The 19409-nt window shown below is 34.3% G+C and overlaps 1 protein-coding gene across 1 annotated transcript in view; it reads right to left on the bottom strand.

The window, feature by feature from the left end:
- FSTL5 (follistatin like 5) overlaps positions 1–19409 on the bottom strand; it is a 793609-nt gene that overhangs the window by 350388 nt on the left and 423812 nt on the right. The window contains exon 5 of the mRNA XM_042935151.1: positions 3235–3431. Coding sequence (XP_042791085.1) covers positions 3235–3431 — 197 coding nt within the window. The remainder of the gene's footprint in view (positions 1–3234; positions 3432–19409) is intronic.

Below are 19409 nucleotides of genomic sequence, written 5' to 3'. Positions count from 1 at the left end.
TCTAAAAATACTACCATCAAAACAGTATTTGTGCCATTCATATCTAGGTGTTTATTATATTTTTTCAAGATTACTTGTTACAACCTTCTGTTTTTCTTGTCGTTGTTGTTTAAGTTCTGTGTTTTTGTTTATGTTGTTTTTTTCATAGTTGATTATTTACAGATGAGATACTGACATTTTCACAACACACTAGGTGGGAATGACTTATGTAGTATGGGATGTATTCAGAAGGAAGCCAGTAAATCTCCCAAATCTTTCCTTGCTTGTACCTCATGGATGGCCAAGAAAGAAATGGGTTTCTGAAGACGACTTTCAGATGAATTGGAAGGGGACTTTTCAGACATAAAGTGAGTCCAAATCAAAGGTAACAGAGAAAACACAACTAAATTTGGTAGCAGATAAACTTCATTATGAGTTGAGTTGTATCTTCTCAACAGATATTTTAAAGACCTAATCCTGAGGACCTCAGAACATAACATTTTGTGTTTTTTGGAAATAGGGTTGTTGAAGAGATAACTAGATAACTGAAAATGAGGTGATGCTGGAGTAGGGTGGCCCCTTATCCAATATGACTGGTGTCCTTCAAGCAAAGGCAATGTGTTGTGAAGACAGGCACACCAAGTATGGTATATGACTGCAGAGGCAGATTTTGTTTGTTTGTTTATTTATTTTGAGAGAGAGAGAGAAAGAGAGAGAGAGAGAGAGAGAGAGAATGAATAGGGAAGGAGCAGAGAGAGAGAGAGAGAGAGAATCCCAAGGAGGCTCTGTGTTGACAGCGGGATCTCATGAACTATAAGATCATGACCTGAGCCAAAATAAAGGGTGGGCTGCTTAACCCACTGAGCCACCCAAGCGCCCTGAGGCTGAATGATGTTATCTACAAGCCAAGGAATGCCAAAGAATGCCTAGCTCTACCTGAAGCTGAAAAAGACAAGCAAAGATCCTCCCCCAGTTACTTCAGAGGGAGCATGGCTTAGCCAACTCCTTGGTTTTAGACTTTGAGCCCCTAGAACTGAAGGACAGGTTGATATAGCCACCCACATTCTGTTATTTTGTAATGGCTGCCTAGGAAACAAATACTAACTTGAATGTAGCATAAACTTGAAATAGGTATAAAGTGCTGTGACTGCCATTTTCTAGTGAGTAGCAGTTTTCCATTTGGATTTAGATGTAGGTACTATGATAATAACTGGATTTCGTCAGATCATGTTTTGTACCCAACCAGTGGTTACAATGATGTAGATACATTAATAAAAACTAATAAATACATGTAAAATATGTAATATATAATAATATATAATACACAAAATAAAAGCAAAAGCAAAACCACAATATATTCCAATATGTCAGGCCCACATAGACCAAGGTGACATGACTGAATTATATTTTCATTTTAATTAACTAGTCACTTCTTATCATTACTATAAATATAAAATTCTAAAGAGTTTCATTCTTGAAAAATAAATCATGAGGTAAATGATAACATAGGTATCTTAATTAAAAATTTTCTGATTTTACTCTAAAATTCCAGAGTTCAATTCTTTAAATCCCAATGCCTGGATTTAGTAACTTCTCAATAAATGCAGGCTAAATTAAAGAAGATAAGGAAAATGATATATATTTTAATTAACTGGAATGGCAAGAACTGTAATTAATTTACTTAGAAAGTCACTTTGATATAAAGTCTTGAAACTAAGTTACACTATTCCAAAGCTTAGAAATCCTTGTATAATCGAACCAATATTCCACAATGTCAGATTCTTTATATAGACCATAAAATTAACCATAAGAGATGAATGGCATGGTGTTATGGAGATAAACTACTGGATTTTTTTAAAACTATATTAACTGCCAATCACTGCAGCAAAATCCACCTTAATAAACACTATAAGGATTATTAAGAATTCAGAAAACTTCTTCAGTGCTATAACCATTTTCCTAGATTGGTCACCCCAGATTGGCTTTTTTTCTCCATTACTCCTAAAACTTGTATACGTTTTTGGAGAAAACTTATGTCTCTTATTTCACATTTCTATACTACCTACAACTAGTTTAGTTTCTAAAATCTGGGTATTATAATTTCCTTCAAACTGTTCTGTCTCCATGATACACACAAAAAAGTATTTGTATTTTTTTCCAAATGGTTCACATAAAGACCTTTTGTTCATTCAAATATTCTCTTTAGTAACAAATTTCTTATCACATATTTCATTTGGTGACAATTTTCAAATAAGTGAAATTTAACAATGTGGACTTAATACTATACCTAGATTAACTATATCCTAATTGATCTTTGATTATTGGAAAAATAAAATAGGTCAGAAATTTAATACCTTCTTAAATGATGTATTTACATCATGTTATAGATGTGCTCAATTGCTGGTGAATAGTTTCCTTGAATATTGGATACACAAGTTTTTACTGAGTGATAGAAAATTAAACATTATAAAAGGCTTCAGAACATATCTGAAGATATCTTACAAATTTTGTAAGATAAAGAATTGATGATTCCTTAAGGTATTTAAGGTACAGAACAAAAGTAGCTATCTTATTTTGAACTCTAAAATATCATATAAATGTTATTTGAAATTAATATTGTTGTTAGAGTAGTGTTAGAAGAAAAACAACACCAAGACCCAAAAACCAAACCATTTTGGTCCTAAAACAGTCCTAAAATGGCATAATTTAGGCCAAATCCTCAAACTGGGGTTTAATACGTGATCTAATGGCAGTTCAACCTTCCCCAGAAATGTAGTCTTAACGGGTTGGTCAGGAATTTTTCAATCAGCCCCAGTGGGTCTGCCACTTGGTCCTTTTCCATCCCACAAAAGATGATGAGGTAATCGACATAACAGCCCTAGCCTTTCCAGCTAAAGGAAAGCAGCCTTGCCGGGAAAAATCTTTCTCTTTTGCTAATAATTTTTTTGCCCCACTCTCCTGCAAAAACTTTCCATTTGTACAACTTCCCAAGTGCCTCTCTATTTGCTAGATGGGATGCTGCCCAGTTCATGAATTGAACAGTAAAGCCAATTAGATTTTTAAAATTGACTCAGTTGAATCAAATCTTTGTTATTTAACAGCAGTCAAATTTTACTCTTAAAAATATGTTTTGTCCACACTTTCAAATAATACAAATTAAATACATTTTATTAATATAGAATAAATTCACACAGATATAAATATATTGTACATGTGATTTTTAAATAAGCTTGTTAATTTAATCATTAATCATACCTGAGTTAGTTCATTAATATCTACAAGTCCGTTACTGTCGGCATCAAAATATTTAAACATTTGATCCACCAACAACTTCTTCCAAGACAGGTCATCACCGTTAGGGTTTTCATTTTCTTGTGTAATATATTTTTGATTTTGTAAATCTAAAAGCATGCTTTTCATCTTATTGTATTCAGTGGTCTTGCAGTTATTTCCTGTAACAGAAGAACTAAGTTATTTTCAAAGCAATATTATTGAAAAGGAATCATTTATTGTTTTAATGTTAAGAAATTGATATCTTATAAATAATATACTTGGTACATAATTTTTATCTTCCAACTTGTACAAGGTTAAAATAATAGGATATTTTCATTTGTATCAAATCTAATAAAAACATGTTTACTGTGTGCTTTCTCTAGGATAAAGTAATTGGTTCTATGAGGGGTTTAGAAACACATGATAGTTCCAATTGTTTAAATACATTATCTTAGTTTTTTTAAGTTGTTTTTTTTAATGTCCATTTATTTATTTTTGAGAGAGAGAGTAGGGGCGGTGCAGAGAGAGGGAGACAGAATCTGAAGCAGGCTCTGGGCTGTCAGCACAGAGCCTGCAGAGCCCAAGAAGGTGCTGGAATCCAGGAATTCTGAGATAATGACCTGAGCATAAGTCAGATGTTTAATGAACTGAGCTACCCAGGTGGCCCCATTATCTTAGTTTTAATCCTCACCATACATTCCTATATAGATAGTTTCATCGGTTTTAACATGAAGTACAGGGAGTTGAAATAACTTGCCCGGCAAAGAGTTAGATTGTGTTGGATTTTTGCACTTGAGCTCAATATATATATATATATATATATATATATATATATATATATATACATATATATCTGGTTTCAAAATAGGATAGCATATATTAACTGGAAGTATGCTTTTTACATTTGAATTTGTTTTGAAGATGTCTGTACGCATGTGTTTACATTTATAAAAATCCTATTCCCAATGATGCTGAGGTCTTATTTGTATTCTTCTAAAAGACTTTAATTATTTTTCTGATATTTGTTTATCTCTCCTTTAGGAGCACAGTGTATTACATGATATGTGTTTGCACCTTGTATCTCCAAGTTTTAACTTTGCAAATTTCATCTCCACAAATGAAGTATAAGCTCATTGCACTAACAATGCATCAAAGATTTTCAGTATTTCCCATAAAATAACCAGGACAATACTGGCAACATCAGAATTAGTGAAAATGATTGCTTAGCTTAATGTCTTCAAAAATAACTGCAATTTTCACACAATTGTCTTACAAAGGATTTTTTTTTACACTGGCCCCCATGACAATGTCTTTAAATAGTACAATGGAAAGTAGTATATACTACTGATAGCAAATGTGATATAAAATATAGAAAATACAGTGCCTAATGTAATTTGTAAATGAAAAAAAGTAGGTATTATATTAGCCACGAATTTTTACAATGTACTTTTAGAGAAAATACTAACTTTATAATTGTTGTCAATATTGACAATTAGGCTTTAACAGAATCTACAATTTTAAAAGATTTCTAAAGATTTTTAAATATATGTCTAAGAAGTATGGAGTTGAAAAACAGGATTTGAAGTCTCATTCTCTTTCAAGACAAGGTGGAAAACAATCTCTTCTAGAGAGATGAGAGACTGTCTTATTTTTCAAAGATAGTGAAATAGCTATTGTTGTTCAGCAATTTTAGTGTTTAGCAATCCTGTCAAGAACTTCTTTTTTTTCAACAAAACATAAACTTTGTGCTGCAGATTAAGTCAATTTTGCATTATTCCATTCTCAGTATAAAAATAATGCTAAAAATGTTTTCATAATAGCAAAGAAATCACTGACAAAAGAGAGAAGTAATCAGATCTAGAGGGGATAGGTAGCAATTTTGGTGTCCATGAAAGTGACAGAAAAGAAGCCTTCAAACGTGTGTGTGCCTGTGATTCTGTGTGTGTGTGCCCACATGCGTATGTGTGATAAAAGAATGAGAAAAAGGATAATAGACCATTGCAATAGCCCTCCATGGAATTTCTGTATTTGACCTTGGGTTGGTATCTCCTTTGACTGATGCTGAGTAGGGTTGAATTTAGGGGAGCTGATATTGGGCCATAGGCAATGTGGAGACCAGAATGTTGGTGAGAGACATTGGGAATCAGGGCTTAAATGCTGAAAACCTGCTAACTAATATTTAAAATTTGAGGAACAAGGAAACAGTTTGAGTTGTTCATTTTAATTTTGATAAAACTGAGTAATGTGATCATCATCATGATCCTATTAATATTTTCATTTCCCAACTTGCAAATTTCCTTGAAAGTTCAGGTGGCTGCTGGCAATCCAAAGAAAATAAAAATAAAAGCATGGCAGTGAAGGCATTTATAGTCCACAGAAATGTACAAGAAGTAGTTATGCAATTATGTAAAACTTTGTAGAATTTATAGATTTAATAAAATTTCTGTCACAGATTTTTTTAGTAATAAATAGGAACATCTGCTATTAACAATAAATTACATGTAATGAAGATTTCTTACGTGTCAGGAAGTTTATACATTTTAAATTAGTTATTCCTCACAACAGTCCCAGAAGAAAGACAACTATCACCATTTTATAGATGAGGAATTAAGGCACAGAAAAATTAAATAATTGTTCAAAGTTACAGAGCTAGAAAGGAGCAGAGTGATTTTTTTTTTTATTTAAAAAAATTTAATGTTTATTTTTGAGAGAGAGAGAGAAAGAGAGAGAGAGAGTGGGGGAGGGGCAGAGAGAGAGGGAGACACAGAATCTGAATCAGGCTCCAGGCTCTGAGCTGTCAGCACAAAGCCCTATGCAGAGCTTAAACTCACAAACTGTGAGATCATGACCTGAGCCAGAGTCGGCCCCTTAACCCACTGAGCCACCCAGGCAACCCCAGAGTGATTTTTATATACAAGCAATATCCCTTCTATCTTTTATTCTCTGCTTCTCTTATCTTCAGAACTGAGTTTTAAGATCAACTTTTACATGTGATTCAGTAAATTTGTCCAAGGATTATTTGTAAAGAGAAAGATAAACATCATAATAAACACTAGGCAAGGAGAGAAAAAAATAACTCACAAAGGAAAAAGAAAAAGGTCTATCTGAGAACTAGCAGGAAAATAAATACTGAAAAGGAAGCTAAAGGGAAAAGAACTCAAGAAAGAGGGTCTGATGAGATGTCAAATGTTTCAGAGTAAAAGTAAGATAGACAATAAAACAGTCCCATCGAATTCCTTAAACTGTAGGTAACTGGTGACTTTAAAGAAGATTTTAGTAAATAAATGGAGCATTTTTTAAAAAATCTAGAATCTCCTTTTTTATTATATGTCTTTTTCCCATTGATATTTTTCTATTTTGTTTTAATTTTAGTATGGGTAACATACCTTGTTATATAGTGATTCAACACTTCCATAAATCACCCAGTACTCATCATGACGAGTGCACTCCATAATCCCCATCACCTGTTTCACCAATCCCCCCACTCACCACCCTTCTGGTAACCATCTGTTGGTTCTCTATTAATAGAAAACAGAGTTAAGAGTCTGTTTCTTGGCTTCCCTCTCTCTTTATCTCTTTTTTCTTTGTTTTGTTTCTTAAATTCCACATATGAATGAAATCACATGGTATGTGTCTTTTTCTGACTTATTTCTCTTAGCATTATACTCTCTAGCTATATCCATGTCATTGCAAATGGCAAGATTTCATTCTTTTTTTTATAGCTGAATAATATTCAATGATATATATGTGTGTGTGTATATATATATATATATATATATATATATATATATATATTTCTTTATCCATTCAACTATTGATGCTGCTTCTGCAATTTGACTGTTGTAAATTATGCTGCAATAGACATATAGGTTCATATATCCCTTTGAATTAATGTTTTTTGTAGTTTTGGGGTTAATACCCAGTAGAGCAATTGCTGGATCATAGGGTAGTTCTATTTATAACTTTTTGAGGAATCTCCTTACTTTTTTCCATAGTGGCTGCACAAGTTTGCATTCCCACCAACAGGGCACAAAGGGTTCTTTTTCTCCACATCCTCACCAACACTTGGTTTTCTTGTGTTTTGACTAGCTATTCTGACAGGTATGAGCTGATATCTTACTGTTGTTTTGATTGCATTTCCCTGATGATGAGTGATGTCGAACATCTTTTCATGTGCCTGTTGGCCAACTGCATGTCTTCTTTGGAGGAGTGTCTGTTCATATCTTCTGTCCATTTTAAATTGGATTATTTGCTTTTGGGTGTTGGGTTCTAGAAGTTCTTTATAAAATTTGGATACTAACCCTTTCTCAGACATGTCATTTGCAAATATCTTCAAAATGCAGCAGATTTTGCAGCAGCTTATTATAATGGGTTAAGGAGCAAAAACAGTGACGATTTGGCATTATTAAATATTTACTACCTTTTTTAGTGAAAGAAAAAGAACTAGCATTATTAATGAAACAGAATAGATATTTAGAAATAAATATCAATTAATAGATATTTGGAAATCATGGACTCATCCATGAATAACATCAGGCAGGAGGGTAAGAAATTTTTGTTCATCTGCTTTGATAAGATTCCTTTCTCAAAGATTAATCAACAGGCAGTGTTTGATTGGTATAGGTAAGAGAAAGAAATATTTTCCTGGATTTACCTCCTATTCTGGGAGACCAGTAAGAGATCTCCTCTGCATTCCCTGTTTTAGACACTGAGAACAAGACAAATGAGATGCCTATTGGTGGTATCTATTCCATCATCTTTCCCATGAATGCAGTGACACTGAGGTTGTGCTGATTCTTGATTCAGAGTCATTCAAAGGGAAGTTAAAATCCATCTGGCCTTGGGGGGCCGGGAAGGATGCAGAATCTCTGACATTCAAATGGCTGCACCTGTGTAGCTAGCTGGCAGTACCTCTCCAAGTCTCTATGGAACCAAAGATAATTACATTTTATACATCCTATAGTACATCCATCTGTTTGAGGACATGGTAAGTGCTAAAAATTATAGATTATATCAATTATCCTTAGTGTTATGTTTTCCAAAGGCTGTTTTTATCTTTTTGAAATTACACTTTTATCCCTCTCCCATCCATCAATAAAAATTACCTATTTCCTTCAACACAAAAACATTCAAACCTAAATATATAAGAATATTACTTTTCTTTTTAACATTTATGGTTAGAATTTGATTATTTTCATTCTAATGTAAGCTAAAATCTTAGATATTCAAAGAATAAAAATTGAATGTTTTTATTTTAGTGTTAATTCTATTCAAGTATTAGAATGTATATTGGAACTATTTTTTCCTCAAACTGTTCAATAATTGTTAATAAAGTCTTTTCACATAATTTATTTATTTATTTTTAAAGTTTATTTATTTTCTTTTTGAAAGAGAGAGAGAGAGAGTTGGGAGGACGGGGCAGAGAGAGGAAGAGGGAGAATTACAAGCAGGTTCTGCACTGTCAGCGTAGGGCCCAATGCAAGGCTCAATCCCACAAACCATGGGGTCATAACCTAAGCCAAAATCAAGACTCAGATGCTTAACCAACTGACCCACCCAGGTGCCCCTCACATATCTTTAGAAAAATATTTCGTATTTATAGCATAAGGAATATATCAAAACTTTAGTATATTGATTTATGTGTATATGTGAATCAAATTCAACATGGAAAGCTATTATATTGAAGTTAATTTGTAAGTTGTTAAGTGTGTTTTTATCTTGATTGAATTTATCTTGATTAAAAGTAGTCAAAAGAATTAAAACAAACTTTAATCCTTAACTGGGATATCTATTTAAATGTGAAAAAAGATAAATGTGTAAATTGTTTTATTTTACATGAACTCTACTTAAATGTTCATATTAAAAAGTATATTCTAGGGGTACCTGTGTGGCTCAGGTGGTTAAGTGTCCAACTTTCAACTTTGGCTCAGGTCATTATCTCATGGTTCATGAGTTCAAGCCCCACATTGGGCTCTGAGCTGACAGTGCAGAGCCTGCTTGGGACTCTCCCTCTCTGCCCCTCCCCTGCTTGTGCTCTCTCTCTCTCAAAATAAATAAATAAACTTAAAAAAAGTATATGATAATTATAAACAAAATTAATGTAAGTTAACTATGTTTCAGATACTATTCTATTCTGGGAATTCACTAATACAAACACACATACACACACACAAACACACATACACATTCTTCACAATGTAGGACATTTAAAGAACCATGATTTTCTCCTAGAGGCAAGGATCTTTTTTTTTATGTTTTTTTTAAAAATGTTTATTTATTTATTTATTTATTGAGAGAGAGAGACAGACAGAGAGAGAGGATGAGTTGGGGAGGGGCAGAGAGAGATGGAGAGAGAATCCCAAGCAGTCTCCACACTGACAGTGCAGAGCCTAATGTGGGGCTTGATCTTATGAATCATGAGATCATGACCTGAGCCAAAATCAAGGGTTGGACACTCAACTAAGCCACCCAGGTGCCCCTTTTAAGTTTTTATTTAAATTCAAACTAGTTACCGTACAGTATAATATTAGTTTCAGGTGTACAAATAGTGATTCAACACTTCCATGCATCACTCAGTGCTCATCACAGCAATTGCATTCCTTAATCCCCATTACCTATTTTACCCACCCCTATACCCACCTCCATTCTGGTAACCATCAGAGTCTGTTTCTTGGTTTGAAGTAGGGAATAGTTTTTAAAGAATACACTATTTTTGAGACTAGTTTTAGGTTCACAGCAAAAGTGATCAGAAAATAAAATTTTCCATATACCTTTTGGCCCCTACATGCACAGACTTCCCCACTATAAATATTCTGCAACAATCAGCGAACATACAGTACATATCACTATCACTAAAAGTCCATTTGAAATCATACAGAATGCAGCCTTCTAAGGTTGACTTCCTTCATTTAGTAATAAGCATTTAATATTACTACATGTCTTTTCATGGCTTGAGAACTCACTTCTTTTTAGCATTGAATAATATTCCATTCTCTGGATATACCAAACTTTATTTATCCATTTACCTACTGAAAGATATCATGGTTGCTTCTAAATTTTGGGAATTATGACTAAAGCTGCTATAAATATCTGTGTTCAAATATATTTGTGCGGCCCTTAGTCTTCAACTCTTGAGTAAATCCCAAAATGCATAATTCCTGGATCAGATGATAACATTATGTTTAGTTTTGTAAGAAACCATTAAACTGTCTCTCAAGTGGCTGTACCATTTTGTATTCCCATCAGCAATGTATGAGAATTCTTGGTGTTACACAGCTTTGCTGGCATTTGGGGGGACAGTGTTCTGGATTTTCACCATCTAATACATATGCAGTGGCACCTCATTATTGTTCTATGGGCAATTTTTTAAAGTTAATAAGTATATTTTCCAAGAGATATTGGTTCTTTCACCGTTTTCCTACTCTTTACTCATGCACAATGTAATTTGGCTTAATTTAATTCCTTAAGCATTGTTGAATAGTTAAAAGAATATGATGAAGGATACAATTAATTGAATTGGTATGCTTACTGATTAACTTTGGGAATTAATCTTACTGGAAATAAAAGGAAAGTATTATGAATTAAATACCCATTCTCCAAATGCTTTGCTACTTATATATAACTTTTGTCAATGATATGCCACATGTCATTGACAACTGCCTACAAATCTTTATAAGCAGGATTTAAAACAGGGTTTGACTTTCTAGTTTGGCAAAAGTGATTGTATATTAGAATTTCAATAAAAGTGCTCTAGTAATCAGGTCACTTTGCTCTGTAAACCCTAAGAGAACATTAATTAAAATGTCTTTGAGGGGTCAGGTTAGTCACAGTATGCTCTATTTCCAACTATACTCTTAAAAGATGACACACTTTGGAGTAGGTGCTCATCTTAGCTGTTGCTTACTATCACCACCCTCTCTCATCATCTTCACAAACACAATCACATATTATAAAGATACAGAGAATGCAGCAAAGTGAAAAGCACAATACAATGGTGAAATTGATCACCTAGAATGCTTGGAAACTTAAAAGAAAAATGGACATTTATCTTACCCAAAGTAAATAACACTTGTAATATTAATTATCATAATTGGCCAAATGTGTAATTCTATTGTTTAGGGAATTCAAAAGCCTCTTAAAGCATTGTCTTTGTAGTAAAAACCAAGAAAATACAATATGCATCATATGAAAAGGCATAGCTCTTTTACAAGATATGAAAGTTAATGTTGCTTAATAATTTGTGAACTAAGTTTTCCGTACATAATTTTTTTTCTGGTAATCAATCTACAAATATTTTGCACATAATATGTAAGGCCTACCATCTTTTTACAAATTTACAATTATTATTAAAATGTGAGTGCATATTGCCTTAAATATATATAACACATTGACCTTACATTTCTTGTTGTGATAGCCTCCTGTGTTTTATGAAGGTTATTAATTTTCATTCATGTTACAATACTTATATGACTTTTTGGAGTAAAGATACATAAAGTAAATTGCTTATTTTTTAAAGAATTTCAGCAAATCATTTAAAATTAACCAGGTTACAAAAAAGTAAATCTATCCCTGCACAATTGTTTTGTGCCGGCACTGTTCTAAGTATTTTACAGATAACTTCTTTAATCTTTGTAATTACCCTATAAAGTCATATCATATCATTGGAAGTATAATAAGCCCAATAATAGGTTTGACATTTGACATTATGTGAAAGGTTGAGAAACATCTAACCCTAGAATTGGAAGCCCATCACTCAGAAATTAATTCAGAAATTTCCCTTGAGATATACAGAACTCACAAGTTTGCATCTATTTGTCTATTGAAAAGCTAGAGAAGCTTCAGGTGTAAAATCTCATATGCATACTCAATAAATCTTTTTTTTTTTCTTTGCTTTTGTCTTCTATATTGAGACACAGAGACCTTTCAGCTAGTGGGGTTTTGAATTTCCACAACGAGCAATAGGCCTACCTAATGACATGAATGACTTGCCAAGCCTATCTAAACATCATGATTTTGTAGGCTCACAACTTCAAAAAATGTAACTCAGATGGTGATACAATTACCAGGCAAGCTTGATCAACCACAAAGAAAAACTGCAAACTTCCGTATGGGAAACATAGATCAAGCAGCCATTAAGCATTGTACGTGGGTCTGGAACAAATCCAGAAATGTACTCTTATAGGACTATAGAACTCTTCCTTAGGCACTAAGCTTAATGTTAAATTTATCTATAGAAGTTTGAGGTTGAATCAATTTCTTCCTGAAGTTCATCCATGAACCCTGGGTACTTTGGACAGTTTGGTTTTATAAGTTCCTAGTTATGAACATGAGTATATGTCTTTTTCTGGTCACTGAGTAACTTAGTGAAGAGTTCATACACATCTTGCTTTTTAATAGTTCAGCTACTCTTTGTCTCATTTATCACAAAAAAGTAACGAAGTGATAGTGAAAAACAGGATTTTTCTCTGGGGTTTCTACTTCTTATACATTCTATATAACTTATTTTGCCAAATAAACAAGAGATGATAGTCTTGAATGGGCATCAGCCTCTGGCTGTGTTTTATCCTATCAACTATAAAAAGAAATATTATTGCAAAAATAAATCTAATTATAATCAACTATAAATGTGCACACATTATCATGTATTAAACATCACAACAGCGATGTTCATGGTGTTGATTTTTTTTATGATAGATACTTTCATACAGGTTCAATCTAGAAGTGGGTTAATATAAATATCAGTATATGGGTAGTATCACCTTACTTGATTTTTTTTTTCAACGTTTTTTTTTATTTATTTTTGGGACAGAGAGAGACAGAGCATGAACGGGGGAGGGGCAGAGAGAGAGGGAGACACAGAATCGGAAACAGGCTCCAGGCTCCAAGCCATCAGCCCAGAGCCGACGCGGGGCTCGAACTCACGGACCGCGAGATCGTGACCTGGCTGAAGTCGGACGCTTAACCGACTGTGCCACCCAGGCGCCCCCTTGATTTTTTTCTTAATACAGTGGTCATGTATAAATTTTTTCTTAATACAATGATCATATATAAATATTTTTTTCTTAATACAATTATCATGTATAAATATTTATCTGAATAGATGCAATGTGCAAAAATTCATGTGCTTGTGGGAACAAGAACTATGTATCAATTGTCATTATTTATTTTAAGCACAGTTGGCCTATAGATATTGTTCTATAAATGTCCTATGACATTTCACATATAGATTGGTCATAGCATGGATGTAGCATTAATTACCTCCCCACTGTCACAAACCAACCAAAAAAACAGAAATGATTCTACCCATTTGTGTCTGTCTGTAGAAGAGAATTACTTTGTGTTTTCAAATCAGTCTTGGTTTTAGTAGTTAAATAGTTAAATGGTCAAGAAAGAACTTCTTCAACTAGACATGTATCTGTCATTTTCTTCTATGTAATGATTCTTTGGAGTATTTCCAAAGTGGACCTTACTTTTGTCTTAGATTTTAATAACTTACACATAAAATACTATATAGTAAGAACACTTGTGGGATGCCTGAGTGACTCAGTTGGTTAAGTGTCTGACTTTGGCTCAGGTCATGATCTCACGGTCTGTGACTTCAAGTGCTGCATCAGACCTGTACTGACAGCTCGGAGCCTGGAGCCTGCTTTGGATTCTGTGTCTCCCTCTCTCTCTGCCCCTCCCCTACTGTCTCTGTCTCTTTCTCTCTCTTCCTTCAAAAATAAAAAAAAAAATAAAACATTAACATTTTCTTAATAAAGAATATTTGGTTATATATAATCTTTATACAATTCACACTGTTTTGTTATCTGGAAGATTATAAATTTTAATTGTTCAATTCCTCAGTATTACATATCATAGAAATATGACACTATGACATTTTATTTTAATTCACCCATATTTAGTCATACAAGATAAGAAATAATTATCAACTTAGTCATGAACTTTCTTGTGGGTATATGTCACATTTTTTAAGTTTATTATGTATTTCAAGAGAGAGAGAGAGAGAGAGAGAGAGAAAGTGCGTGTGCACATGAGCAGGAGAGGGGCAGAGAGAGAGAGGGAGAGAGAATCCCAAACAGGCTCCATGGTGCCAGCACAGAGCCTGACACAGGGCTCAAACTCATAAACTGTGAGATCATGTCCTGAGCTGAAATCAAGAGTTAGATATTTAACCGACTGAGCCAGATTCCCCATCACATTTTAACAATAGTTCATCATGAACTTGACCAAAGATACTTAGGAACTAGAAAAGACAGAGGGTAAACTATGTAAGCATTATAAATAGGAAGAGTGGGGCATTTAGTACTGGAAAGTTTCTGCATTAAGTGTAGACTGTGTATCTCATCAGTAAAAATTGGGCTTAAGGGGGTGCCTGGGTGGCTCAGTCAGTTAAGCGTCCCACTTCAGCTCAGGTCACGATCTCGCCGTCCGTGGGTTTGAGCCCGGCGTCGGGCTCTGGGCTGATGGCTCAGAGCCTGGAGCCTGCTTCCGATTCTGTGTCTCCCTCTCTCTCTGCCCCTCCCCCGTTCATGCTGTGTCTCTCTCTGTCTCAAAAATAAATAAATGTTAAAAAAAAAATTAAAAAAAAAAGAAATTGGGCTTATGAGACAGCAAATAAATATAGAGGAAATGACAAGTTAATTTTTAAATGTGTATTTATTTTGAGAGAGAGAGAAAGAGCGCACACACCTGTGCACCTGTAGTAGAGGGGCAGAAAGTGAGGGAGAAAGAGAATCCCAAGCAGGCTCTGTACTCTCAGCACAGAGACCAATGCAGGGCTCAATCTTATGAACTGCAAGATCATGACCTGGGATGAAAACAAGAGTCAGTGGTTTAACCAACTGAGCCACCCAGTTGCCCTGATGTCTTTATTTTTACATTAGATGAGTTTTAGATAATTTGGGGATATCCTGTTAGAGGTCTCAATGAGGGAAAAGGAAATATAGTTATAGCTCAGAAGCTCATTAGTTCAGAAGGAAAGTGTTTGATAAATTGGATGAATGAGTCATTGGCAAATGCATGGCAGTTGTGCATCACTTCTTGGATTGAGCACTGAGTGTTATATATAAGTGATGAATCACTAAATTTTGGTCTTGAAAGGAATATTGCACTATATGTTAACTAACTAGAATTTACATAAAACTTGAAGTGATAACAAAAAAAAATAATAAAGGAGGGAACTTGCTGAGTGTGAAATGAAGATGACAATGGTAAAACCATGACCACACACATTTTCAAGGAATATTAAGATACAGATTTCTTTTTTTTTATTTTTTTAAATGTTTTTTATTAATTTTTGAGAGAGAGAGAGAGAGGTCTAGCGCCAGTGGGGAAGAGGCAGAGAGAGAGGCAGACACAGAATCCGAAGCAGGCCCCAGGCTCTGAGCTGTCAGCACAGAACCTGATGCAGGGCTCAAACTCATGAACCTTGAGATCACAACCTGAGCTGAAGTGGGACGCTTAACCGACTGAGCCACCCAGGTGCCACAAGATACAGATTTCTTATAAAGAGAATGCTGAAGCACTGACTAGTTTGGTGGAAGAAGAAATGAAGATAATTTCATGACACAACTTTATTTACATATTTATAATTTTTTAATGTTTGTTTATTTTTTAGTAAAAGGCGAAAGATTTATATGATCTGAAGAGAAACCAGAGTATAATGTTTATTTATTTTTGAGAGAGAGAGAGAGTGAGTAGGGAAGGGGCAGAGGGAGAGGGAGATACACAATCTCTGAGCTATCAGCACAGAGCCTGATGCAGGGCTCAAATTCACAAACCATGTGATCAGGCCCTGAGCTGAAGTCAGGTGCTTAACTGACTGACCCACCCAGGTGCCCCTCATCACACAACTTTAGGTGCTAAAGTCTATTTCTTGAAAAAGGAAAAATTGACTAACTGCTGCAAATTACATGGAAGAATATGAGGAAAAGAGATATTCCCTTTCTCTGAAATGCAAAGTTAACTGTGAAATTCAGCTAACATTTTTATTTTCACCCTATGTAAGGATGTGTGTGTGTGTGCATAAAACAAAATCTGTGTTTTTATTAATATGAGTGATAACAGCACTTGCAGAGATATATTCCTTTGATATGGTGTTGACTAATGTTTAGAAAAAGGCTATGGACTGCTTTAATAAAGATATGTTCAAGATAACTTTAACAGTGAAAAGTTGCTTTTTCATTAAATTGACCTTTCTCAAGTTACTTTTGCTACAATTTAAAAGCATATGGGTTATGAATATGTTTATATAAGAAAAAAATTAAAATGTGTGAAATTTCTAAAGCCTATGTAAAATTCTTAATTTTTACACTATGAATAAATAGTAAAAGAGAATTACTTAAGGAGTTGTCCTTCTATGTATTTTTTCAGATGCAAATGAATTACAAGCTCCTTATTTTTAAAGCCATTCGTTTTACAAATGAGTTGCAGAATTATTTAATAAATTCATTTTAAAGCAAAGCCTGACTGCCTAGTTTCTAAGGAAAAAGAAAAACTAAGATGTTGCCTTTCCATTAACTCTAAAATTCTTATTTATTTAGTTATCTGTTATGAGCAGTAGAAACAAAAACATACTCTCTTTGAAGATAACATACATTAATATTCATACACCTATATTTATATATGTTCACATAGAACTAATGAAAAATACATAATGGTTTAGTAACATTTTCTTCAATTAAATTAATTTCTTCTTAGCTCCATAATTAAAATAGTGATGGTGGGGGGCGCCTGGGTGGCGCAGTCGGTTAAGCGTCCGACTTCAGCCAGGTCACGATCTCGCGGTCCGTGAGTTCGAGCCCCGCGTCAGGCTCTGGGCTGATGGCTCGGAGCCTGGAGCCTGTTTCCGATTCTGTGTCTCCCTCTCTCTCTGCCCCTCCCCCGTTCATGCTCTGTCTCTCTCTGTCCCAAAAATGAATAAAAAATGTTAAAAAAAAAAAAAAATTAAAATAGTGATGGTGGTTATAAAATTTATGTCTGAAGTTTTTCATTTTGTGTGACTTCAATGCTGTTGATGCCACATACTGATTTCTAGTACTACAGTTTGGTAAGTTTGGAATGAACAAAGAAATTATTAGGTGTCTCCAATGGAAAATTATTCATTATTTATAACATGACTCTCAGGGTTATCTAACTTCAGCCTTTCGTTGCCTTTGAAATATTTTACTGCTCTGTAAATTGTAGATAACTGTTACCAATGAGAAGTAATTCTTCTCTATGAACTTGCAAACGAATTCTGACTGGAAGAGATTCAATTGATTTCTCTTCCCTCTTTTGAGGAAAAAGCCAGATTCATGTACAACTGTAACTACATTTCCACAATTGTTTACTCCATATAAGTATGTGGCTCTTTGACTTCTTTGAACTGATTATAACATCTGCCTAGGTCCCTTATGAATAAATAACAGATTTGTTAAACATCTAACATGTGCTAACCATGCTTGGATTTTGGTTGGTACCCAATACTTGATTCAGGACAGGTCCCTAGCACAGACCCATCGTTTTGGAATTCTGCCAGGTTTAGAGACTAAATACAAAGCTATGTGAGAAAATAACTGAATTTTTATTTTATTTTAATGACTCTTCAAATCATCCTTAAATGATCTTTCCCAGACTTGGTAAGAGATCTCAAGGGAGGAAAAAAAGTTTGGCCCTTGATTTGTGGGAAGATGGCAATCATTTTAAAAGTCCAAGAAGTATAGCTTTTTAAATGGTCCAAGGAAGATAGGATATTGTATCATAGAAGGAAAAAAAAAAAGCAAAAAAACACAATAAAACACAACTAAACAAACAGGAAGGGAAAAGAGGACAAGACAGAAAAAAAGAGAGAAAGTGAAAGATCATTTCACACTGAGGAAGAGACTTGTTTCGCAAATAACTCTTTTCCCTTCCTTTGTTCATTACAAGGAATTGTCAAAGAGCAATCTGAGGGAATTAGCTTTCTCAAGTTATCTTAAATTTAATAGATTTTTTAAAATCAATCTATAGCAGGTTAGCATAAACTTTTTCTGCAAAGGCCCAGGGAATAAATATTTTAGGCTTTCTGGCCCGTGTCATTTCTGTCACAACTACTCAACTTTGTTACTACAGGGCAAAAGCAAACGTAGGCAGTACATGGATAAATGGTCATGGTTGTGCTCCAATAAACTTTATGTACAAAATCAGGTAGTTGGCCATAATCTGCTGTCCCCTGGTGTATAGAATAATGGGATAGCTGAGATAGATATCAGTATAAAATTAATTATATTACTTCTGGTTTTTTTGTTTGGTTTGTCTGGTTTGTTTGCTCTTTTCTTGAAATTTAAGTGTTGAGTTTTTGGGAAACAGAAAAAAGACACAGGTACAGATATATTCAATACTGAATTCAAAAGTGGCATTTTTGGGGTCCCCTGAGTTGCTCAGTGGGATAAGCGTCCAACTTTGGCTCAGGTCATGATCTCACAGTTTGTGAGTTTGAGCCCCACATCAGGCTCTGCGCTGACAGCTCAGAGCCTGGAGACTACTTCAGATTCTATGTCTTCCTCTCTCTCTACCCCTCCCCTGCTCACGCTCTGTCTCTCTCTCTCTCTCTCTCAAAAATAAATAAATATTAGAAAAATTTTCAATAGCATTTTTATCTTGATTTTAAGAGCTCCTTTAATGTGTCATATAAATGGACTTCAAAAAGGTGTGAGAAATTAATATGTTATGTAAATTTAAGGGATAATAAAAGAGGGCTACTATACCACATATATCCCAGGAAAGTCATTGATTTTTTTTTTCCTATTGTCTTAATATAATAGACTAGACCTTTTACTTTTACTGAAGTAACCTCTTGGTCAAAAGGGGTTGTTTTACATGAAAGCATTTTGTTAAATACAGTCAGGACAAATTCGGTATTATATTAATTTGTGAATATAAGAAAGATCTGCCATTTGCCTCATAGGGATGGTCAGGAAAGCTAGACAAACAGGTAATTCAGACCCCTAAGAGTGTTGTTAGCACAGCTTGAAGTTGCTTTTAAGGTCCACTGAATGAGAGACTAGAACTTTCAAAAGCAGTTTTTAATGTGTGGTTCATGATATAGTCACCTGAGGAACATTAAAACAAGTGATGCCTGGGCCTCTTTCTCAGAGTCTGATTACTTGATCTGTAGTGGTGCCTGGGCATCAATA

The sequence above is a fragment of the Panthera leo genome, chromosome B1 (genome assembly GCF_018350215.1).
Source record: "Panthera leo isolate Ple1 chromosome B1, P.leo_Ple1_pat1.1, whole genome shotgun sequence".
Classification (NCBI taxonomy): Eukaryota; Metazoa; Chordata; class Mammalia; order Carnivora; family Felidae; genus Panthera; species Panthera leo.
Note: the sequence above shows the minus strand (reverse complement) of the source record. Positions and strands in the feature narration are given on the sequence as shown.